Genomic DNA, 24,940 nt, shown 5'->3' with positions numbered 1-24,940 from the left:
TGGAAGGAACAATTTAGCACCCAACCAACCTCAGTTCCAAAATCATTCACAAGAACAAGGGTCTGCGCGACTACAACACCCAGACAACAACTTGGTCCAACACTTGAAATCTTAAACCACAGAATCACAGATCATCAGTTTCCAACAATGCATGTCTTCCTACTTGACAATTAAAACTCGTTCCCAAAGGGCGACCATCAGTGTCTGAGGCTCTAACCCTTGAATTGAATAACCACAAATGACACTATAAGATTATTGTTACTAGCAAAAGAGATAAACTGCTTAATTGCATTGCATATTAAACAAATATATCAGGCTGTCTAATCAAAACTGCATATATGAGGGAAAACACGTTCTCCAAACAGCGACCAAAAGTTGGCAGACAGACTATCAAAGAGGCAAGATATAAAAAACAAGCAAATAAACACCAATCTAGGACTCTCCTCAAGCGCTTTTATCAGCTTTAGCAGCAGTTGCGGCAGCTTGCCCCCTAAGACGACCGGTTCTCTTGGCAGCAATGAGACCGACCTTCTGGCCAGGAGGAGCATCACGCCTGACAGTACTTGCATGACCAATGTGTTGGTGATTACCTCCTCCATGAGGATGCTCCACGGGGTTCATAGCCACACCACGAACCTTAGGCCAGCAATTTCTCTTCACCCTGAACTTGTGGTAAGCATTACCGGCTTTAAGAAGGGGCTTTTCTGTTCTCCCTCCGCCTGCCACCTGCCCAATCATGGCACGGCAGCCACTGGGAACAATCTTCTTTGCACCAGATGGAAGCTTGATCCTGTTATAAGACACCGGTAAATTATATTGTCATGGTTCTCACCAGAAAAATGTTTATTTCACAATAATGAAAATACTGAATAAATGGCCTAAACTTTAGACAACAAACTCAATTCCGATCCCTTAATTGCCAGTGAATACTAATAGTGCATACAATCAAACTAAGCCAAAGAATTGAAACATTTGGATAAGTACTCCGCAATTCCATTTCAAACTTTCAACAAGGCAAAGCTAGACACTCGTAGCAGCAATGGAGATCATTGTGTTTTTAATAAGCCATTGCGGGATAAATAGTCATTTTATTGGTTAAATCCAAATTTCCACAAGATCCATATTTGTGCTCATCCTTGATGAAATATGAACCATCCACTATTTAGTTTCGATCCACATTAGAGTTTAAATATACAATGTCCAATTTCATAATCGCTGATTAAAATTTTATATACAGACTAATAAATACTCATTTCATGGAACCGAATCACCATCAAACAGCGATTCAACATTCAACATTTATGAAACATTAATCGCGGCAGCAAAATGAAAAAAAGGGAGCAGACGGGATACCTAGAAGTGTCATTATCTGGGTTGTGGCTGATAACAATGGCATAATCGCCAGAACACCTAGCAAACACGCCGCGGTCACCGACGTGGTGCTCGACGTTGCAAATAACAGCTCCTTCGGGGATGGATCTGATCGGCAACACGTTACCAACCACAAGGGAGGCTTTCTTGCCGCAGTAAACGAACTGGCCAGTGTACATACCCTCCGCAGCAACAAAGAGCTCCGTCTGCTTCTTATACCTGAAGGGGTGGCGGAATGTGACCTTGGCGAGAGGAGCTCCACGACCAGGGTCGTGAATGACATCGGTGACCACACCTTTCAGATACCCATTTCGCTCGCCGAAGTCGAGGCTTCTGAACCTCGCAGCACCCTTGCGGTGGTGCGTGTGAGACTTGAAAACGGAACCAGCACCCTCCTCTGAGCACGGATGACCCGCCCCATGGCGTCTCTCCTTGAACGAACGCGAAGGCAAAAGGGTGGGGGAACTAAACAGCTAGGGTTTTTTTCAGCAGGGTTATATAGAAAACACCTTCTTAACCTAGCTTCTTGTGTTTTGTGGGCTGAGGACTCCTGACATGGTTTTTCGTTGTAAGACAAGCCCAATTGTATGGCCTTTAAAAAAGACCAGCCCAAGAATGTTTTGATGACGGCAACATGAAAGCCTTATCTTACCGGAACGAACATGGAATCTTTTCTCATCTCTGGTCGACTGGCCCAACTATAGGGGTGTTTGGATGAGGCAAAACCATGATTTGCAGAATAGCTTATGGAGAATAGATTTTGGAGAGAATAGATTCTGAAAGAATAGATTTTCTAAAAAAGTGATTCTGATAAAGTGAGAGTGTTTGGATAATTAATGTCAGAAGTGCTTTTTGGTATGTGAAATTTACTAAAAAGAACATAAGTTTAAATGATAATTACATATAAGATATATTTCATAATATATGTTTATTTTAAGTAATAAATTTATTAATAATATATATTTTGGCAACATAATAAATAAGATATAAATAATATAAATAATAAAAAATTAGTGTGTATATATATTAATCCTATAAATAAATATGTTTTTAGGAAAATGATTTATTTTGCCAAAGAAAATATTATTATTTCTTAAAGATTTTAAAGATGAAATCCCTTTTCATTTTAATTTATATATCATGTTCATATCACAATTCGTCGGTTAATTATATTAACTAACATATAGTATTATATTCACCTTAATTATGCGATCACATGCTTTAATAAAATTGTATTCCATTATCTACAAGGATCCATCAGCGAATCAATCAATTAATAATTTCAAAAAGAAAAATGAAATACTCCTATATAGCTGCGTTTTTTTTTCACCGGAACTCCTATATAGCTGCGTTGGGGTTTATATAAAGGCACATTATATTCCCTCGCCTCAGCAACACTCCTAGTTGCAGCACCTCAAAACCCGTACGAATGGATTCTCTGCACCAGCCCCTGCCATTGGCGCTCTTGTTCATCATCCCGCTCCTCTTACTCCTTGGCCTCCTCGCTCGATCTCGCTGGTGCTCGCCCTTCCCGCCTGGGCCAAAAGGCCTCCCCATCATCGGCAACATGCTGATGATGGACCAGCTCACCCACAGATGCCTAGCCAAGCTCGCCTCCCAATTGGCGACGTTTTCCACCTCAATGGGCTTCCTCCGCATGGTCGCCATCTCTGACACCGACGCCGCTCGCCAAGTTCTTTAGGTCCATGACAACATCTTCTCCAACCGACTCGCCACCATAGCCATCAGCTACCTCACCTACGACCGCGCCGACATGGCCTTCGCTCACTACGGCCCCTTCTGGCGACGGCGATGAATGGGAGAGAAGAGGCGTTCCGGGTTGAATGGCCAAACCGTGAGCTAATGTAAGCTAAACGGACATCTGCAACCGTGAGCTAATGTACCGTTGGAGCCAATAATTCCCCCCAGAAGCTACCTCGCAAGCTTATCCCAAACCAAGGTTTTGTTGGCCAAAACCAAGGTTTTGCCACAAACCTTGGTTTTAAAAAAAAAAAGAGGTGTTTGGCAAATTTTTTGCCAAACCTTGGTTTGGGAAACCAAACCATGGTTTGGCAAAAAAGCCAAACACCCCCTTATATAGAGTAGGCCTTCGGCTGAAACCTCTGTTTTGCAGTTTGAGACACCAAGAACATTTAAGGTTTAAAAATAATTTTATGATATACAAAATAAGTATGTGAGAGGAGTTTTGTTTGGATATTTATAGAAATATTTTTCTGAAAAATGCTTTTCCATTCATCCAAACACCCCTAAATGGCAATTGCAAAACAAAAAAACTCATAAATTTCTTTAACGATAATTGGCTTTTCTCAAATCAAAAAATAAAAGATGTGTGTGAAGGAGATTTCCGCAGAGGAGAATAGAAGCTCTGTTATGGATTGGACTCTAAATGGAGGTTGCGACTTTCAAAGGCTGGAAAAGACTATGAACAACGATGTTATTCAGCAACTCACTAGTCTCTTGCCTCCTTTGAAAGAAGCTGGAAATGATATTATGGTCTAGAATGCTGCATGTGACGGGCACTCTAGCATTAGAAGTGCTCATTTTTAGATTAAAGAAAATCCTATCTCATTTTATAGTCCTGTTTACAAGCGTATCTGGAAGTGGAAAGGGGCAGAGAGGATCCGGATGTTTCTTTTGCAGGCCTCTAATGATAGGCTCCTCGCAGATGTTTGGTGGAGCAACTGGTCTCAAGTATCACATTTGCGTGCTTATTGTAATACTGAACCGGAATCTCTTTTGCACATCCTAAAATACTCTAATTATGCGAAGTCCATGTGGCTACATCTTCTACATCCAAGGTACACATTCTGCTTCTTTTATTGTTCTCTCAAAGATTGGATTGCTGCTAATCTGACTCATGATTTTGGTAAAAATGGAATTGATGATTGGGAATGATTATGGGGTGTGGTTGTTTGGAAACTATGGAGGAGGAATGAGGCTACTTTTATCGAAAACTATGAAAAGCCTTGCGACCCAGCAAATGTTCTTTTGAATGTATGGCAGAATAATACTATGCAGCGAGATTATAATCTTTCTGGAAAACATGGCAAAGACAGGATGAACTTGCAATAGACTCCCCCCACGATTTGGCTAGTATAAAATCAATGTTGATGGTGGTATGGCAAAATAAGGGCTGGTTGTGGAGGGATGATACGGAATTCTAGTGGTGGCTAGATTTTTGGCTTTACTTATAACATCGGGAATTGCAATGCTTCTGAGGTTGAGGAATGGGCCATTTATAAGGGTCTAAATTTTGTTGGCAATTGGGTTTAGACTATGATCGAGTCAGAATGCTAAGAATGTCATTGATTTAGTGTTGAAAGAAAATCCAGGCAAAACAGCTAGTTTGATGATCAAACAGAGCATTCTCAATTACAGCTGGGAAGTAAAGTTTCAAAGAACTCCTTGAGACTGTAACAGAGTTGCAGACACACTGGCAAAGAAAGGGGTAACAAGGTCCTTATCTTTTGATGTTTGCCCATCTGATCTTTGAGTAATTGTGGAAGCAGAGGGTTTGAGAATTAATCCCTACCTAATTTAATTTCCTCTTTTGGGCCTTGGCCCTCTTTGTTATTGAAAAAAAAAATTCTTACAAGATACCGATTCTTATATTAAGAACTAGAGGTAGTACCATTTAATTAGACTAACCAATTGTGGATGTGGAAATGTGACTCTTTAAAAATTTAAAGTAGGAATTTGGGTGAAAAAAAAGTAGGAATAAAGTTGTTTAGCCGGAAATAAAAGATTTACGAGTTGAGAAAAATGTTCCTCCTTGTTGGTTAGAACTATTACCTCTTATTTTTAATATAACATCTAGTTGAGACTTGAATTTAATTCTAAATATAAGATCTTAATTCATTTTATTTTGCATCTTTCCCCAATTATTCATATTGATTGTAAAGGGTTTCTGCCAAGAAATAATTCTAATAATTCAATGCATATGATTGAAAATAATAGTTTAAAGAGGTCAACACATATTTATGATAAATAATTAATTTAACTAATTGCTTAAGTATCTCTAAATTAATTACCGAACTCTTATATTAAGGACTAGAAAAAATATAACTATTGATGCCAAAATCACTACCTCAGATTTGACGCAATATTTGAAATTTTTTTTTAGTATTTATCTTCGGCCTTTAATACTCATTTTTTTTCCTCGATTGGAAACTTATAGAAAGATAACTACTGAAAAATCACTGATAATTTCACAATTTTCTAAGATGCAATACTTGTCTCTTTTCGCCCTAACAAACTTACCACTTTATTTAAGTCTCAGTGGCTGAAGTTGGCAAAGCTGACGGTCTACCACTGGTTCTGGGTTAATAGAAGCTTTTTGACTCCAAGGCAATGGTTATAATTAAATTGAATGAAGAGGTGTTTAAATTAGTTTTTCATAAATGATTTTATGATATACAGAATAAATATGTAGTGTTTTTGAAGCACCCCTAATCTTAACCTGGAAGAGTTCAAAGCAATTCACGGTCCAGGTCAGAAAAAGTCAATTCACGGTGACTAGAACAAGTTTGGAGAATATTCTCACACTTTCCACTGTTTAGGCCAAAATTGTAGAATTGCACTTAAATTATCCAAGCAGTACGTATAAGCAAGAGAGCATACAATTGCAGTTTTAATGGTGCAGGCGTGGTGTTTCAAAATGATCTGCAACTGAGTTGCGGTTCTGAAGACGTCTGTATTTGATAACTCAACTCGAGCTTTGAGGTTGCAAAAGAAGGGAAAAACTGTAAGTCTAATGTGGTATCATCTAAATTTTCATTGGGCGAGTTTGGGAAGGTGGAGGTGGAAAGAGATGATACGGTAGCTGAACATGTTGAATACAGGAACCTTGCCAGAACTGAATATGTACAATTGGCTTCATCACAGAAACCATTCAGCATGACTGAGAGCTGAAGTTGAAATGTCGAAGAAAATCTTACGAGTCACTTGGAACACGTGTAGAGCAGTAGCAGCTGAAAATAAATTCTTAAAGGAAAAGATAGAAGAGCTAAAAAATGAGCTTGCTATCATGACACCTTAAGCTACAAATAAATTAAAGAGAACAGTCTTAGTCTTACTGCCCCGAGGCAAATGCAAGCTGCCCCTGAAAGGATAACTGTTGGGATAGTTAAATACTAGTTTTTTTGGTTGAAAATTTTGCTTACTCTAGAATCATTAAGTTGAGAAAAGCTTAAAATTATGAGAATGGGGGTTGTGAAACATGATTGAAAATTCAGCATTATATTGTCTTTCTACTAGAATGCAAATAAACAATAATCTAGGACTCTCCTCAAGCGCTTTTATCAGCCTTAGCAGCAGTTGCGGCAGCTTGCCCCCTAAGACGACCGGTTCTCTTGGCAGCAATGAGACCGACCTTCTGGCCAGGAGGAGCATCACGCCTGACAGTACTTGCATGACCAATGTGTTGGTGATTACCTCCTCCATGAGGATGCTCCACGGGGTTCATAGCCACACCACGAACCTTAGGCCAGCAATTTCTCTTCACCCTGAACTTGTGGTAAGCATTACCGGCTTTAAGAAGGGGCTTTTCTGTTCTCCCTCCGCCTGCCACCTGCCCAATCATGGCACGGCAGCCACTGGGAACAATCTTCTTTGCACCAGATGGAAGCTTGATCCTGTCAGAAGACAGGAGTAAATTATATTGTCATAGTTCTCACCAATAACATGTTTACCTCACAATAATGAAAATCCTTAATAAATGACCTAAACTTTAGAGAACAAACTCAATTCTGATCCTTTAATTGCCAGTGGTCACTAATAGTGCATGCAATCAAGTTGAGCTAAAGAATTGAAACATTTGGATAAGTACTACGCAAATCCACTTCAAAATTTCCATAAAGACACAACAGGACGCTCGTAATGGCAATGTAGATCATTGTGCTTTAAAAAAGCAAGAGGCAAAACAGAAGTACTCAATCAAAAAGTATATTATTTTTAAAAATAAAAACTAAATACTGGATAAACCATCGTTTTATTGGTCAAATCCAAATTTACATGAGATCCATATTTGTGCTCATCCTTAATTAGATAAGAAGGATCAATATTTAGTTTCGATCTACAATAGATGTTTTCAATTATGAATTGAAGCATACAATGCTCAATTTTATCATCGTTGATCTAAACTTTATATGAGCATCCCATGCTCATGAAGGGCAGTTTTACAGACTAATCAACGCAAGCTCAACATTTCATGAAACCGACCCACCATCAAACAACAATTCACAATTTATATAGCAAGAACCGCAGCTGGAATATGGAAAAAGGGAAGAGACGGATACCTGGAAGTGTCGTTATCTGGGTTGTGGCTGATAACAATAGCATAATCGCCAGAACACCTAGCAAATACGCCGCGGTCACCGACGTGGTGCTCGACGTTGCAAATAACAGCTCCTTCGGGGATGGATCTGATCGGCAACACGTTACCAACCACAAGGGAGGCTTTCTTGCCGCAGTAAACGAACTGGCCAGTGTACATACCCTCCGCAGCAACAAAGAGCTCCGTCTGCTTCTTATACCTGAAGGGGTGGCGGAATGTAACCTTGGCGAGAGGAGCTCCACGACCAGGGTCGTGAATGACATCGGTGACCACACCTTTCAGATACCCATTTCGCTCGCCGAAGTCGAGGCTTCTGAACCTCGCAGCACCCTTGCGGTGGTGCGTGTGAGACTTGAAAACGGAACCAGCACCCTTCCTCTGAGCACGGATGACCCGCCCCATGACGCCTCTCCTGGAAAAAATGCGAAAGCAAGCGAGGGTGGTGGCGACGAGACAACTAGGGTTTTGCAAAAGGCATTAGGCTTATGGAGAAAACTCCCTCTTGACCTAGCCTTTTTTTTTTTTTTTTTGTGAAAACTCTTGACTAGTATTTTCATTGTCAGACAAGCCCAATTGGATGGCCTGAAAAAATATAAGAAGCTAGTATATGTTGATGACCGATGTGGGAACGAAAACCATGGCCTTGTTTAACTTTTCGTTTGGGAAACAACTTTTGTTTTTAAAAACTTAAAAACAAAAAAAATTAATGGTTAATTTTCAATTAAATGCTTGGTAAAAAGTTAGAAATATTTTTTTAAATAAAAACAATTTTTACATGTTTTTATTTTATTATTTTTCATAAAATCCCTACTTTTCATTTTGTGTCTTATACAGCTATACTTACTTTTTCGATTGCTCACTTTCATTTACATCGTTTTTTAGTTATCTAAATTGATTTTTAAAAAATTATTCCAAATAATTTTTTTTTGTTTTTGAATGTAATTTGTTAGAACAATCATTCACATAATTTTTTAAAAATTTTTTTCTCAAAGTGTCATCTGCTTTGGCCTAAACTGTAGAATTTCACTTGGGTTATCTAAGCCGTACAGGCACAGAATAGCAGTTTTAATGGCGTAGACGTAGTAGTTCAAAGTGATCTTGCAATTGAGTCGTGTTCCAGTAAAGATATCTGTATTTCACAGCTCAGTTCAAGTTTTGAGATTGCAGAAGAAAGGAAACTGTGAATTTAGGTTTAGGCTCTGTTTGGGTGCTCCAAAACCGTGGTTTCAGAAGCACTTTTCCGCAAAACGAGATAACCTCTTCCACATATTTACTTCGTAATTCGTAAAAGCACTTCTGAAACCATGGTTTGGTTTTTATCCAAACACTACCTTAATGTGGTATCGTCCAAATTTTGTTTGGGTGGGATATGACTGCGAAGAAACATGTTGAATACAGTAACCTCCTAGCAGAACTGGATATGTACAATTGGCTTCGTCACAGAAACAACGCTGAATGATTGAGAGTTGAAGTTTATGACAGAATCTTATGCTCTGCACCTTAGAAGCTGAAAATAAGTGAAGCATCATTGAAGATTCTGCACTGTCCTGTCCTTTAATTAAGAACTCTTCATAAATAATGATCCCTTGTCTTTGTCTGCGTTTTCAAGCATGTTCTGGAGAGAGATGAATGAGGCTTGGGTTCTGACACCAATTAGACTTGCTACGAAGGGTATAAGAATTTAAGCAAACCAAACACTTTACTTTGGAAAACATGAGAGTGAAAGGGTTCATGAAAGAGGTAAAAAGAGCAGAGTTGGAAGATGTGGCCCTTATACTCAGCCATACATTTAGGTAAGAGAGGATGAAGTCATATGCATTCCATTTTTCTAGGAGTTAAAGCGTGTTAAGAAGGGAACAGAAGCAAAGCAGAGAGAAGAACATGATGAGGAAGACAGGAAGTGGTTACGCGTCACAGAGGTTGAAGTAAGAATATTGGGAGACAAAGTTGATATTAGGAGAAAGAGCCGTGGCTGAGAATTTTGGAGTTGGGTACAGGGCCGTGGCATGTTTGGTTCACAGCTTTTGATCTGACGGAGAAGCACACGTGTTCATGAACCCAACATGTGTGTCCTACTCCTACACATCCATCCCCTTTCTTTACAGCACCCCAACCCATTCATTAAGTTGGCTTCCTTCATTCACTAATAGACAAATAACAATTCTTCTACCCTGTTTCTCCAAATGTTCCTTCCTTTCGCCTAACACGAAGTGTACCATCATTCTACACTTTTTCCCCTCAATCTTTGGTGCGGGTTTCACCTCCTTTAATTCATTATCATCACCTTTCAAAATTGATATAATAAATAAAATAATTCTGAAAAAAACCATGCATTGCAATTTTAATAAATATATGACACTATATTTTAAAAATCAATGAGTACCCAAGGACACACTTGGTTCAGGGGTAAAAAAAAAAAAAAGGAAAAGAGATGTTTGTCTTCTCAAAAAATAGTGAAGTATATTTTACTTCTTGTGCTGAGAAAATTTAATTTATGAAGAAGATGAACCTCGTATTTTCTCTACCTAGTAGAACTTTTTAAGAAATATAAAATCAACCAAAAGCAATTTACTTATTAATTCCGTGGTGTTAGGAGATTGCGTTCTTTAACTGTGAGGCAAAAGGATAATATTATTGATTTGTTAATGCGGTGGAAGATAAATTTAATTTGAAAGAACTGATTATTCACACCATATACGCCAGGGGAACACACCTTACCTTCTAAATATGCGCGATTTGATTGGATGAGGAGACAAATGACACGAGACATCTGGATAATTGATCATTATAGGATTCATAATTTCAACTTACGCCCCATGTGCATTTCCTTTCCACCGTCTCGTCCTGCAAATAAACCAAAAACCGCAAAACAGTGCCACTACGAGACTTGAAAAGTAAACCCATCGGATTAGGTGTTGCGAAAAGAGTTCATCACTAACACCTATTGGAAGAGATCTCCGCATTTAACATTTGACAGAACAAGCTTCCAATAAAGACATACATGTATTTAACATTAATAAAGAAAACTTGAAAATTGAAGCCCGCCTCCATCGAACTGTAGGGCGAGTCTATTAAGTAGATGCAAAAAATATATTTTAAAATATTAAAATAAGGTAATAAAAGATGTTTTAATTTTTCATAATAGGGGTGTTATCAATATCATCATTTCATGATTTTTTTTCCCTAAATACTATTTCTGTCCCCCCAAACACAAGACCAAATGTCACTTCTTTTCATAAAACATTTGCCGTTCCCATTTTCATTTTCATTTATGCCAATAACAAACTATCATGATAAAAATAAAAATGCAACATTTTTCTTGTCAGAGAGAACGAGAGTTGATTTAATCGAAACCTCATCAATCAATCACCATTCTCCGTGATTACCTCCAATAATTCATCAATCAATTCTGGAGGACAGAGAGGGGCCAAAAAAAAAAAACAAGAAGAAGAAGAGATCACACCAACGGTTTTTGGCTTTTCCCTATTTGTACGTTCAGAAGTTTAGCCTGTGCACTGAAGCAGTCAAGTCGTCGTTATTTCAATATTTCCGGAAAAGTACTATTTTTTTCATTTTTCTTCGTTAGCTTGTCTTCTTAAAATGAAAAATCAAAATCATCATTATCATTAAAACCATCAGCGATTCTTATGCTGGTTATTACTTTTTCTGCTTATTTCATCACGATCAATCGGTGAACAATTCCTGATTGATTCTTCTCTCAGTAAGCAGACACCTAAACGACATTATTAGGGGAATATGAACATCCGAATCTAAGGCTCCCAACAATTCAAGACCTTTACAAGACACTATATTTACACTTGTCACTTAAAGACACGGGACACCATAAAAGAATACAAGAAAAATTTGAACTGTTGTGCTTTGTCTTACGTAGATTTCTCACAAGGACACGGCCCTCTTTTTTAAAAACGTTTCTGTTTCATGGCACGTCACAAACCCACTCGTCCATATATAGCATTAGCAGCCTAGCATTTTGAATGGAATAAAAGCGAATCATTCTGCTTTATTTATGCGGCTAAGGTAATTAGATTATGTTATCTGATAAGCCAGGGAAAAAAACAAAAGCATTGAGAGCTTAATCGAGTAGGGGACCCCGTTTGGATGACAATGAGACCCCATGTGCATGTGCATCAAATGGACAAAGTTAGAGGGAGATTCAGCTTGCGTTTGTGGGAGGATAATCTCCAATATTAAGGCCATCAATTATGGACGAGTCGAGTGGACACCATTAAGGGTCCTACGTCATGCACTAGAATATAATTCTCATATAATTGAAAGGGAATTAAAAAAAAAAAAAAAACAGAAAAGGGGTTTCGGTACTTGTAATTGTATGGACCAGTACTCTGTCCTGTGATCAGTGGGGTTAGAACCTTGGAAGAATTCACGAAACATTGTTGAGGATGGTCATTTTTGGATTATGACCCTATAACTTCCAAGCAGTGATGGCAATAGAAGCCAGTGCATGAAAAAACATGCAACCGGCAAAGTTTCCCATGCAAGACAGAACATGACTCTGGGTTCTTCTTTCACTGCTTGGGCTATTTGCAGACAATTGGTTCGGTGAAGGAAACTTCCGATTATTCAGAAAGAAAAAAGGATCCATCTCCCCCCATGATTGAAGCTTAAAGCGTGATGTTAGGAGATTGATGTGACAGAATCATCAATTATGCGTAAGAGATGACTGACTGCGACACGTAAACTAAGTCCAGCAATTGAACCAAGTCACCAACACCTAATTGCACAACTTATCAGTAACATAGAGACATTTAGTAACATTCTGCATTTTTGGATGCTGATAAAATTCTGAGGCATGGGGATGGTTTTGGCACCATTATGAAATAGTACAAAATGTGTTAATCTTTCATATTGAAGACCTTCTAATGAAATGTTTGGAAACAATTATGCATTTTAAATTCCGGTAACAGCTGTGTCAGCTTACAATTAGCTCCTCCATGGGACCATCCCTAAACAACTAAATCCGTGACTGCCCAAAAATCAGTTTACAATTGAACTTCTTTTGGTTTTTGACAAGTTGTGAGATGAAACCCTTTCTTTTACCTTCTCATCTTCTCATTAACACAAAGCAGAAACTATTTTTGTTTGATTTGAATGTCGAAGACAGAGCTTTTCATTCTGTTGAGCACTTCTCCAAGCCTTGAAGTGATATTAGCAGCAGCAAATTAGTAATCACGGGCAAGTTACAGAAGAGAGGATTTGAAAAAAGGGGATGAATGTCCCCCCCACCCCAAAAAAAAAAAAAAACATATCCTCATACAAATCATGACCGATGAAGGATACAAATGGCATTTCCGAGGAAATGAAAACCTTCAGGGACGTCAATCTATGTACAAATTACAATAGCATATGGCAAAATGTTAACAATGTCCTGGTCAGAACCACCGCTTGACCAGGAGATTTATGACGTAAACGAACACCACATCCACGATGCTGAGTCCTTCCCACTTATCTGATCATGGACGTTAGGTTCTCAAAGGCAACTTCATCACAAGGGATGGTAAGACCCATATCATGATCGAAGCCAAACTCCTCCTCAGCTCTTCGCAGTAGAGTTTGAAACTGTGGGTGAGCCAACCATGAAATTGGTATAATGTACCTGGTTCTGTTTTCCCCAACATAGACAGCAAAATGGCCCTTAGGAACATCAACAGGAAGACCCACTTCATGGTACCCCTGTTTCTTCCCAAAACTTGAGCATCTCTTAAGGATTTGCTTTAGTACAACCGCCTGTGGTAGCTTGTTGGATTTTTTGATGGCCATGAATGGGGATGCTTAGAGCTTTGAATGTTGTTGGCGGGGAGAGAGGTGATATAGGAGATATAGACAGAGAAGAGAGAAAGTGCGATTGAGGAGGGTAGAGAAGAGAGGTATTTATCATGGGTGGATGTAGAAGAGAGGAAAGTGTGAGAAACAAAGGCATGTGGATGTGGGGGCAAAGCAGCAGACCACAAGTGTCTTAACTGTTTATAGAGGAAACTGTTTACAATGAAACGCAAGTTCCAACCCCACTGGACTTTCGCTTGCCTGCTGCTTCCTCAAAAGACAACATGGGCCTCTTAATTTTCTACCAATTTGTCTTCACTGACTTGTTCTATTGTCACCACCTTGGAAATTTTCACCCCCTGTCCTTGCTTTTCTCTTAGTCGTCTTTTCAATTTTCCACCATTTCTGTCTCCTACCGTCTCAGCCTTTTGTCATATTTACCCCAACCTCCATACCTTTTTCTTTACTCAGCAAAAACTTTATCACACGAAGTTTCGAACCAGTTGAATATGATCTTAAAACAAATGTTTTTTATTTATATGTCTTTTTGGATGTTAGCGGATAAAGCTCATGTCAAAACACAGGTTAAAAGAAGTTACATTTTCCTTTTACAGACATGACTAGCACTTGTGATTTTTTTTTTTCAAGGACCAGTATCAAGATGGTCTTAATTACTGATAAGTATGATCCTTTTTATTCTGGCCAAAACGGATTCTGTTTCAACTGGGACTTGAACAAGAAAAAACAAATCTCTCGAGCAAAGCTGAAGGATCCCATCTAAGAACTACAAGGAAATCTCTCTTTTGCTAAAATGGTGGAGAAGATACTAAGCAACACGAATACCGTGGCAGGGTCAAGGGCCGGAAGGAAGCAGCGTAGAAGCGCCTGCTCTATATTATAGATACATCCATGATCTATATCATCTATCATCGACCACTTCATTTTTGAGGTTGAAACTTAAAGATGGGTTTAGATCAAGATATCGAAATTGAGACTTGACGTAAAAAGCATTAGACAGCTGGCCATTCGTACTTCTATCATTTGAACAAAAAGAAAAGGTGAGACTATATAACGCCTTCCAAACCCGACTAAATTCATTAGGACTAACTAGATATGCAGGTAATAAAGATCATCGAAAAATAACCGAGTAGAATGAAGTATTTATGTATTATGATTAAATCTCCAGAAAGAGAACTGTATAGAATCATCTGTGATGGGATTAAAGATGAAGTATTCAAATTCGTTACATATTAACCGGAAATAATATTGAAATATGTCCATGCAAAAAGTCTCAGAGGGACGAAGTTGCTGGAGGGGTTCACCGATTCAGTTCTATTGTCCTCTTCTGAACAGTCTCCGAATGGTAGTTTTGATGTGACCTTGAACCACATCACCTCACAGTTCGGAACTTGAAACCCAAACCATTCAAGTTCTTGACTAGAGGGGTTCACATGACTGGCTCTTTCTGTTTATTCTCTCCTCTTTATCGTGTCGTTGAAGATACCAAGGATATAATTTTGAAAATATAAGCTTCAACATTCCTAATTAATAAAGGAGAAATGCATGGTTAACATCACTCTGGAAAGGAATCTAACTTACACAAAAGTTAATAAAAAGAAGTGTAGCAGTGCCAAATTATCTAGTAATCAAAAGAGCAAATTAAATACTCTTTGTTTTGTCCTGGCCAGCTAGAAACTAGTAGAATTTTTATGATACACGCAAAATTCCTTGAAAGTAAAACATGCTTGCTCTGGCTTGTCCATTTCTTATTTCTGTTTCCCATTCATTTCATCTTCAATAATCCTTTTTGTCTCCTCTGCCAACGAAGATTTTGAACTTTCTTGGTTTATGCTAAGTTGAGTTTTTAAACCTGTGCCAATGAAGATTTTGAATTTTTTCTTATATATTTATTGTTGACCCCACGTGTCATGACTCAATCTTCAAACCGTTTTATCTGAAGACAGAATTAGGGATTTTAACAATTATTTCCATCAATTTACATCACATCAATTTACGCCACCCCACGGCGCCCCCCCACCCAAAAAACACACACTGAAAAGAATACAAGATCTGGCATGTACTTTAAAATTACAAACTCAGCCCTTTTTATCTTTTTGCATTTATTTCTCTATAATCTAACAGCTACTACTTCCAGAACCGTATGAATCAGCTTAATCATGGTGTAAACTAGTTTAAAACTAAAAAACCCCAACCGGCAAAACCTCGGAGATATAAAGTACGGAGACTTTCTATCTCCCTAGATTATACCTAGTAGCTTCCCAATAATCAATTTCAGTTCTTATAGTGATTAAAAGTTGGGAAAATGACAATAAAATACCACTTCAATTCCAAAAGGACAAATAAGGGACCTGAATAAGCAAAATGACAAATAGGGCACTGGGTATCAATTTGGAATTCATATTTTCGGCGAAAAGACTGAAATGCCCTTATCAGTGAGGTAAAATGAAGTGAAACTGAAATGAAAATAAAGATGGAGCAGAGCACCGGTTGAGCTGATTTAATAAAGAAGGAAAGAGAAACGCTGGAAGAACACATCAGAGCTGAAAAGAGGTGAGTTTAAGTCGGTAGTCTTTGGAAATGGTATAATCTTACTCCTCCGCATCATAATTTTTTTGGGATTGCTGATTTAATAGATTTTGGTTATGGGCGAGAGGTTTTGTAGCAAGAGAGAGAGTAAACATGTCGCATTAACTGATGGTGGGGTTTGGGTAGTTCCTTTTTGTGTCTGCTTTATGGCGCAATGGTGGGGACGGGTGTGCTGGAGATGAGGTTTTATACTTTATATTGACTATTTCGAATGACGTAGCGGAAATCAAGAAAGGTGGCAAGCAATTACGTAGGCGTGAAGTTTGCGTTGAAGTGGTGAACGTTGTTAAAATCAATAATGGAGTTGTGAAACCCTATAATAAAGTTGCGAATAGAAGAAAAGTTTCTCTCTTTGTGTGTGTTTTGGGTGTCACGTACGTTGATGGAAACTAATTGGCGGAGAAGTTAATTTTTTTATATTTAATGTTGTTTGCTGCAGGTTAGCAAGTGGTGATGTCTTGTAACATTGTATCAACATCTTCAAAAAGACTTGCTTGTTATTTTCACGTAGATGGGAAGTTTGTGGAAAAGGACAATGGCGAAGTTAAATACTGTGGTGGGACTGTCAGAGTAAGAGTAATAAATGAGGGTACAAAACTTGAAGATTTGAGGGCAATGATAGGCGAATGGTTCAGCATGGATTGTCATGGCTGTGATATTAAATACACTTTGAGTTTTGACGAGAGGGTATTGGTAGATCTTATAGATGATGGTGAAGTTGATAATCTATTTGAATATAATGACCGTAATGCACATATTTATATAGCACATAAAGGTAATGACAATGTGGAGGAAGGAATGGGTTATCCAGAAATGTAAGTGAGAAATTTTTTTTTGGTGGTTATGAAAGTTGATAATTGTTGTAATGTTGTAGTAAATCTCTTAACAACAGTGGTAATTATAAATGCAGGATCTCAAGAATGGAAGGACTGTCAGAACAGAGTGATGAGCCTACGTTGGAGGGAAATGCTTTGGAAAGTACAAGTTCTGGAGGCAGTGAAAGACCTAATGTAAGCCTACCATACGGAGTAGTGAGTGCACCTACACCTTTGCCGGAGATGAATTCTTTGAAATGGAAGGAATTGTTGTTAGGACGGAACCAAACTTTTGCAAATGCAGAAGATTTCAAGAAGAAAGTACATAAGTTCAGTATTGCAAACAAGTTTGAGTACAAGTATGTGAAAAATTGTAGGGGAAAAATGTATGTGAAATGTAGTGTTGAAGGTTGTCCGTGGAGGATAAGTGCAAGAGTGGGGAGAAAGAGTACTCCCTTTTTACGTGTGGCAACATTCATAAATGAGCATGTCCATAATGCACAAGACAATCTTTGTGTGGAACATTGTGGTTCAGCTAGCTTGACAGCATCAATCATCAGAGATGAGGTAAATGATCACATAGACAGGCGTCCAAATGATATAAGGAAGACTTTAGAAAGAGATTATGGTATGAAGTTGACATATAAACAAGCATACAGGGCAAAGCAAAAAGCTTTAGAGGACATACATGGCAGGCCTGACCAGTCTTATATGCTTATTCCGTGGATATGTGAACGGTTGAAGGAAACAGATAACAAAACCGTGGCCAAATGGGTGGCTAATACTAATAACACATTTGAGCGTGCATTCATAGCATATGGGTGTTGTATAGAAGGCTTTATAGCTGGTGCTAGACATGTACTGTACATTGATGGATGTCATTTAAGTGGACCGTATAAGGGGACGTTACTGTCGGCGTCTGCTTATGATGCTGACAACGAATTGTTACCTTTTGCGATTGCTGTTGTAAAGGGAGAGACACTTGAGGATTGGACATGGTTCTTATATATGATTAAGGAGATAGTTGGCTCGATGGAATTGACAATTGTGTCAGATCGACACAATGCAATAATAGGCGCCGTGCAAGCAATATTTGGTGGTGAGAGGCATGCATACTGTTACAGACATGTTAAGGAAAACTTCAGTGCACAAATGATTAAATTAAATAGAGGAAAGAGGAAGACTAGTGGGAAAGCAAGGGAGGAGGGACTGCAATACCTGGATGCCATTGCATATGCAAGGCTTGACACCGAGTTTGATGGTGCAATGGATAACATGAGAAAGTTCAATCCACAATTATTTGAGTGGCTTCTTAATCATGGTGATGTTGAAAGGTGGGCCTTAAGTAAATTCCCATTTAAACGGTGGGATAACATCACAACAAACCTTGCTGAGTCATTCAATGCTTGGATGTTGAAAGAGAGACGATATAATGTTGCCCAACTTATACATGAGCATCGTGAGAAAGTGGCAAAGAAGATGTATGCAGCAAGCATAGCAATGAGTAATTGGAAAAATAGTGTAGGCCCAAACATAGATGCAAAGTTGGTGGACAATGTTGCTAGATCAGCATGCATGCTGAGTGTACCTTATGGAGGAGGTAGGGTGTGTGTCCATACAGCAAAAGGAGCTGTACATGTTGATCTTGGTCTAGGCGAATGCACCTGTGCAGCTTGGCAAATGTCAGGCATTCCATGTCCCCATGCCTGTGCAGCGATTAAGGCTGTGAATTGCAATGTCTATGATTTTGTTGATGAATGCTACAAGATTACATCACAGCAAAAGATTTATGGCAGGAGTATGATTCCAGTGGCGACAGTAGACATGCCAAATCCTAACAATTACTGGGTGGAAAATATAGGAAGTCAAGTGTTCTTGGCACCGCCTTTGACTAATCGACCGCCAGGAAGGCCTAAAGTAAAAAGACGAGAGTCACAGTTCCAGAATAGGAAGATCTACCATTGTAGCACATGCAAACAAGTTGGGCACACAAGAAGAACGTGCAAGAATCCAAACCCAAGTTGAACTTAGATGTCAATAGATATGGTGATTTTTTGGTGTAAATAGTGTTGCGTGAATGGTAAATCCCATTGCACGTGTAGTGTAGTTAGTATGAAAGTTATGGTTCAATGTTTACCGTGCTGTACTTGAGGTGCAGACATTTGAATATATGTAATGCATCTGCTGTCATATTGCTGCTGGTTTTTGGTAAATACTGTTGGGTGAATGGTAAATCCCATTGCACGTGTAGTTAGTATGAAAGTTAATGGTTCAATCATGTCATAAATACTGTATCAGCTGTCATATTGCTACTGTTTTTTGATAAATAGTGTTGCGTGAATGGTAAATCCCATTGCACGTGTAGTGTAGTTAGTATGAAAGTTATGGTTCAATGTTTACCGTGCTGTACTTGAGGTGCAGTCATTTGAATATATGCAATGCATCTGCTGTCATATTGCTACTGGTTTTTGGTAAATACTGTTGCGTGAATGGTAAATCCCATTGCACGTGTAGTTAGTGTAGCTACTATGAAAGTAAACGGTTCATGTTTATCGTGATGTACTTGAGGTGCAGTGATTTGAATATATGTAACGTATCTGCTGTCATATTGCTGCATTGTATTGTTCATGGCAGAAAATCTGCCCAGCCCGGCAAGAAGGTGCAAAACCCAGTATAAAAGTAGTAAATACCATTGAAAGAGTTGTAAATCCCTCCGTATGTTTTGCAAAATTGACCTCCGACCTTTACCGTTTTGAGACCAAAGTTGCGCAGGCCAATTTTTTTGGGATGCAAAACCCACTGTAAAAGTTGTAAATCTCAGTTGAAGAGTTGTAAATCCCTCCGTGTGTTTTGCAAAATTCACGTCCGACCTTAACCCTTTTGAGACCAAAGTTGCGCAGGCCAATTTTTTTGGGATGCTAAACCCACTGTAAAAGTAGTAAATCTCAGTTGGAGAGTTGTAAATCCCTCCGTGTGTTTTGCAAAATTGACCTCCGACCTTTACCGTTTTGACACCAAAGTTGCGCAGGCCAATTTTTTTAAGGATGCAAAACCCACTGTAAAAGTAGTAAATCTCAGTTGGAGAGTTGTAAATCCCTCCGTGTGTTTTGCAAAATTGACCTCCGACCTTGACCGTTTTGACACCAAAGTTGCGCAGGCCAATTTTTTTGGGATGCAAAACCCACTGTAAAAGTAGTAAATCTCAGTTGGAGAGTTGTAAATCCCTCCGTGTGTTTTGCAAAATTGACCTCCGACCTTTACCGTTTTGACACCAAAGTTGCGCAGGCCAATTTTTTTGGGATGCAAAACCCACTGTAAAAGTTGTAAATCTCAGTTGAAGAGTTGTAAATCCCTCCGTGTGTTTTGCAAAATTCACGTCCGACCTTAACCCTTTTGAGACCAAAGTTGCGCAGGCCAATTTTTTTGGGATGCTAAACCCACTGTAAAAGTAGTAAATCTCAGTTGGAGAGTTGTAAATCCCTCCGTGTGTTTTGCAAAATTGACCTCCGACCTTGACCGTTTTGAGACCAAAGTTGCGCAGGCCAATTTTTTTGGGATGCAAAACCCACTGTAAAAGTTGTAAATCTCAGTTGAGAGTTGTAAATCCCTCCGTGTGTTTTGCAAAATTCACGTCCGACCTTAACCCTTTTGAGACCAAAGTTGCGCAGGCCAATTTTTTTGGGATGCTAAACCCACTGTAAAAGTAGTAAATCTCAGTTGGAGAGTTGTAAATCCCTCCGTGTGTTTTGCAAAATTGACCTCCGACCTTTACCGTTTTGACACCAAAGTTGCGCAGGCCAATTTTTTTAAGGATGCAAAACCCACTGTAAAAGTTGTAAATCTCAGTTGAAGAGTTGTAAATCCCTCCGTGTGTTTTGCAAAATTCACGTCCGACCTTAACCCTTTTGAGACCAAAGTTGCGCAGGCCAATTTTTTTGGGATGCTAAACCCACTGTAAAAGTAGTAAATCTCAGTTGGAGAGTTGTAAATCCCTCCGTGTGTTTTGCAAAATTGACCTCCGACCTTTACCGTTTTGACACCAAAGTTGCGCAGGCCAATTTTTTTAAGGATGCAAAACCCACTGTAAAAGTTGTAAATCTCAGTTGGAGAGTTGTAAATCCCTCCGTGTGTTTTGCAAAATTCACCTCCGACTTTTACCGTTTTAGGACGAAGTAGCACAGCCCAGTAAATTCGCTTCTGCAGTTGTAATCTCGTCACATGTGTTGTAACAAATTGGGAAAATGGTTTAACATTACTTGAAAATGAGTTGCCTTTACAATCCCTGAAAACAGTTTGCAAATTCCCTTACATACATGACATTAACTAACACATCACTAAACTTAGACAGCGTCATTTACTGCCGTGATGCACGCTGCTTTTTCCTCGGTGTGGGTTCTGGGGATGACAGCAAGTTTAGTGCTTCTTCACGTCTTGAATTGAGCTCATGATTAACAAGCCACCACATTAGGTTTCGTCGGAAATCAGCAACATGTTCTTGACCATAGTCAAGCGTCACACCGGGCTCCCATTTGCTCAACCATATTAAAACATGAACGCCACAGTCTCGCCTGCACATGGCAACAATGTCCATGAGTGAAACACGAAGTAGCATTCATACATTATTACATCAACAACTAATACCACTCACAGATTGTTCTGTTGAGGAACAGGGGCCCAAATAATGTCACTCATCTGCTTCTTTCCAATGGTATTGGGCTTTACTATCTCAATCATGTCATAAAATCGATCCCTCTGCACAACACATACTTGCATTTGTAAATAATTTGGTAAACAAAGAGCATGCTACACAAGAACAGTAACAATAGTCTTACACATCCGGTCACCACAGTCATCATATCATCATCAGCTGCACCTTTCTTCTTACTCTTCTTAGCAGGGAAACTTGGCTTCATTGAGTCCAGCACATAGAAATTCATTGTCTTAGGCTCAAGCACAAGACAAAACCAGTGAGCACCAACAAGTGTAGGTCCAAATATCAAGTCACAGTCTCCTATGTTGTAACCGACATATTCAGGCAGCAACTGCTTTTCTCGTTTTCTAGCATCCCACCGAGATGGGTTCGCAGCTAGTATTGCCTGCAGCATCAAATGATTAGTCATGTAGCAGTAATTATTTTGTATTAATCTTAGTAACCTTACCATAAAGTCAGCATCAAATATGTGTCGCTTGACTTCTCCTTCACTCTTCATATCAGCCAGTAAAGTCTTGCACACAACTGACATAAGCTGTTTGCAAGTAAATTTTAGTTTTTTGCACAGGTATACATGAGCATCAAATATAAATTTATAGTACTCAGCCGAAGATCACAATACTAACTTACCCGGTTACCTATTCTCTCAATTCCTCCAAGTGTCCTTAGCTGATCTCGAGTGATATCCTCATCAGATATTTGAACTAAAGTCCTAAAAATGTGTTCCCAGTATCATTATGTGTGTAGTTAATTAGTAAACAACCGATAAGTAATATCATTCACAGTCATGCGAATAGTAACTTACACGTCACCATCCTGCCTTGAACACATGCGGGATATCATGTTAAAAAACTTTTCCTTTTCCTCCATATTCCTCTTCTTCCTCTTCACAGGCATTGTCAAAATCCATGGAGAATTTATGGCCGACTTCACCTCCCTCTGTGATCTCCTGGGCTGTGCATTCTTGTCCATGGGGGAAACATCAGGGGAATCCATATCTCCTGCTTGTATTCCTTCTTCCTCAACATCAACCATGTCAGCCTCGTCCGAGTCATCTCCATGATGAGGTATGTGTCCTGAGTCCTGTCCATCATCATCATCTCCCTCATTTTCATCATCACCATCATCAGCTTCATCTTCTCCCTTATATTCAGCTCCAACTTCACTAGGGCCCTCATCTCCCACAGTACGATTTTCCTCCATCGTTATGTGCACCTTATGTAGCTCATCCTCTACTGCACTAACAAGTCTCTTGTAGCTTAAATCAATTACAGCCATCAACTTTCGATGTAAGCTTTGCAACTCCTGCATCACATCATTAAAAAAAGGTCAAACACTTTATCTTTTTAATGCACATTGAAATTACGAAGCAAATAAACACACCGGGTGTAAGTCAGCGACACTTCTCCTTCTTCTCTCCTCATCTCCAACCCTAACTTTCGAGCCCTTCTGCTTATACAATAGGCCTCTGTTGCTCTGCCTTTCCTTCTTTGTCATCTCCTTTATCCTCTCATCAGTCCAGAATTGAATAGCACTTATTGACCCATCTCTAACAGATTTAGATAATGGGAAGCGCTCAGCAAGATATAACTGCAACATCAAATTATTAATTTTATCATCACTCCATTCAAACATAGAACAAAAAACAATGGTAGTAAATACATACCAATAAGAGGTAGATGCATCCTCCGACGTTGCAACTCCCTTCATCATTGTCTTCCCCTACGTTTCTATACACTTCAACATAATCTTCCATCTCTTTCCACAAGTTGTTCACAATGTATGTGGCCCAATCAAATTGGTGAAATTCATGCATAGTACAACACATCACCCTCACTAGCTTGTCACTGACTGTTGTTTGTGAGGTAGGAGCTAGAAAACTCCCAAGTGTGTACAGCATGAACAAGAACTCGAAATTCTCCTCATTCTCCCCAGATTTAATGTCTTTGAGTATCTTGGTAAAAGAGACTTTACCATATTCATTCTTCAACCTCTTGTATGTTTCATCATCATCATCCACATCCGTTCTTACCTTTTCCCCTGTGTGGGGTACCTCCAACAACTCCGCAACATCTTGTGCATCAATTTCCTTGATCTTCCCCCTTATTGTAAATTGATGAGTAGGCGGATCATATGCTCGAAGAATGCGTACTATGAGGTCACGAGGGAGTCTCTCACATCCCATGTCAAGCAAACTTGCAAATCCCAAACTTTGTACCTTGGCTTTCAATCTGTCATTGCTATTTATAAATTCCACCAATGACTTGTACTGCCGGACTGAGCAACGAGTGCTAAAAGCAACTTTTTTCATCCGCTTCTTCTTCGTCCCTTGCTTCTTTGGTTTGTTCACTTTATCATTATACTTCTTCCTCTCCTCTGGTGGCAGCTCCCTCCATGCCTTTGCTCCCTCCCTAACTTCTTCTCTCCTATTCCTAAACTCTTTGCCCGCCTTAAATTCATGCAGAAACAGCATGTACCCACTCTTCACTTGTCCACTTCCCTCTCCTTGTCCTTCTACTTGTACTTGTAACTCCATTTTCCCTGCTGCAATGACACCACTTGTTAGTCATTCATAGTACTATATTTCTTTCACAACAATGTCGTCAATTCCATCAACAAATGTGGTCAATTACACTAACAAATATAGTAAATTTTATTAACATATCATCAAAATACCATTGTCCACTCAATTAACAAGTGTAGTCAAGTCCACTAACAAATGTAGTAAATATCATTAACATATCACCTACAAAACCATTGCACAGTCAAATGACTTTGCATCACGACGATGTTGTTATTCCTGTAACAAATCTGGTCACTTTCATTGACTAATGTAGTAAATTCCACTAATAAATGTTGTAAATATCATTAACATATCACCTACAAAACTATTGCAGAGTCAAATGAATTTGCATCACGGCGATGTTGTCATTCCCATAACAAATCAGGTCACTTTCATTGAATGATGTAGTAAATTCCACTAATAAATGTAGTAAATCTCATTAACGTGACCTACAAAACCATTGCACAGTCAAACGAATTTGCATCTGCTCACTTTCATTGACTGATGTAGTAAATTCCACTAATAAATGTAGTAAATCTCATTAATGTGACCTACAAAACCATTGCACAGTCAAACGAATTTGCATCTGCTCACTTTCATTGACTGATGTAGTAAATTCCACTAATAAATGTAGTAAATCTCATTAACCTGACCTACAAAACCATTGCACAGTCAAACGAATTTGCATCTGCTCACTTTCATTGACTAATGTAGTAAAT

General features: G+C 38.9%; 3 protein-coding genes and 1 pseudogene across 3 annotated transcripts; 1 reads left to right on the top strand and 3 right to left on the bottom strand.

Moving 5' to 3' along the window:
* Positions 1-258: 258 nt before the first annotated feature.
* Positions 259-13,537, bottom strand: LOC114731500 (60S ribosomal protein L8-3-like; annotated as a pseudogene).
* LOC114731501 (60S ribosomal protein L8-3) lies at positions 6,420-8,176 on the bottom strand. Its single transcript, XM_028918682.1, has 2 exons — positions 7,689-8,176; positions 6,420-7,025 (listed from the first exon to the last, which is right to left on the bottom strand). The coding sequence occupies exons 1-2, from the start codon at positions 8,126-8,128 to the stop codon at positions 6,680-6,682; spliced, it is 786 nt and encodes a 261-aa protein (XP_028774515.1). The 5' UTR covers positions 8,129-8,176; the 3' UTR covers positions 6,420-6,679.
* Positions 13,538-16,585: 3,048 nt separating the features above from the next.
* Positions 16,586-18,972, top strand: LOC114731499 (uncharacterized). The gene is made up of 2 exons (XM_028918681.1): positions 16,586-16,947; positions 17,043-18,972. Exons 1-2 carry the CDS (start codon positions 16,586-16,588, stop codon positions 18,970-18,972), a joined length of 2,292 nt encoding a protein of 763 aa, XP_028774514.1.
* A 2,329-nt stretch (positions 18,973-21,301) lies between these two features.
* LOC114731498 (uncharacterized) lies at positions 21,302-24,194 on the bottom strand. Its single transcript, XM_028918679.1, has 8 exons — positions 23,325-24,194; positions 23,042-23,248; positions 22,464-22,963; positions 22,289-22,370; positions 22,107-22,193; positions 21,780-22,043; positions 21,596-21,699; positions 21,302-21,515 (listed from the first exon to the last, which is right to left on the bottom strand). The coding sequence occupies exons 1-8, from the start codon at positions 24,192-24,194 to the stop codon at positions 21,302-21,304; spliced, it is 2,328 nt and encodes a 775-aa protein (XP_028774512.1).
* Positions 24,195-24,940: the final 746 nt, after the last annotated feature.

Source organism: Neltuma alba, unplaced genomic scaffold, assembly GCF_004799145.2.
Source record: "Neltuma alba isolate B1F8T4 unplaced genomic scaffold, ASM479914v2 tig00012836_pilon, whole genome shotgun sequence".
Classification (NCBI taxonomy): Eukaryota; Viridiplantae; Streptophyta; class Magnoliopsida; order Fabales; family Fabaceae; genus Neltuma; species Neltuma alba.
Note: the sequence above shows the minus strand (reverse complement) of the source record. Positions and strands in the feature narration are given on the sequence as shown.

Bases quoted from the DNA above. Each gene is read 5' to 3' on its own strand.
- LOC114731501 (XM_028918682.1), bottom strand. From the start codon at position 8,128: ATGGGGCGGGTCATCCGTGCTCAGAGGAAGGGTGCTGGTTCCGTTTTC. The intron at 7,026-7,688 runs GTATCCGTCTCT...GTCTTCTGACAG, and splicing joins CCAGATAACGACACTTCCAG to GATCAAGCTTCCATCTGGTG.
- LOC114731499 (XM_028918681.1), top strand. From the start codon at position 16,586: ATGTCTTGTAACATTGTATCAACATCTTCAAAAAGACTTGCTTGTTAT. The intron at 16,948-17,042 runs GTAAGTGAGAAA...TTATAAATGCAG, and splicing joins GGAATGGGTTATCCAGAAAT to GATCTCAAGAATGGAAGGAC.
- LOC114731498 (XM_028918679.1), bottom strand. From the start codon at position 24,194: ATGGAGTTACAAGTACAAGTAGAAGGACAAGGAGAGGGAAGTGGACAA. The intron at 22,964-23,041 runs GTGTGTTTATTT...GATGTGATGCAG, and splicing joins GTGTCGCTGACTTACACCCG to GAGTTGCAAAGCTTACATCG. The intron at 22,044-22,106 runs GTAAGGTTACTA...TTGATGCTGCAG, and splicing joins TATTTGATGCTGACTTTATG to GCAATACTAGCTGCGAACCC.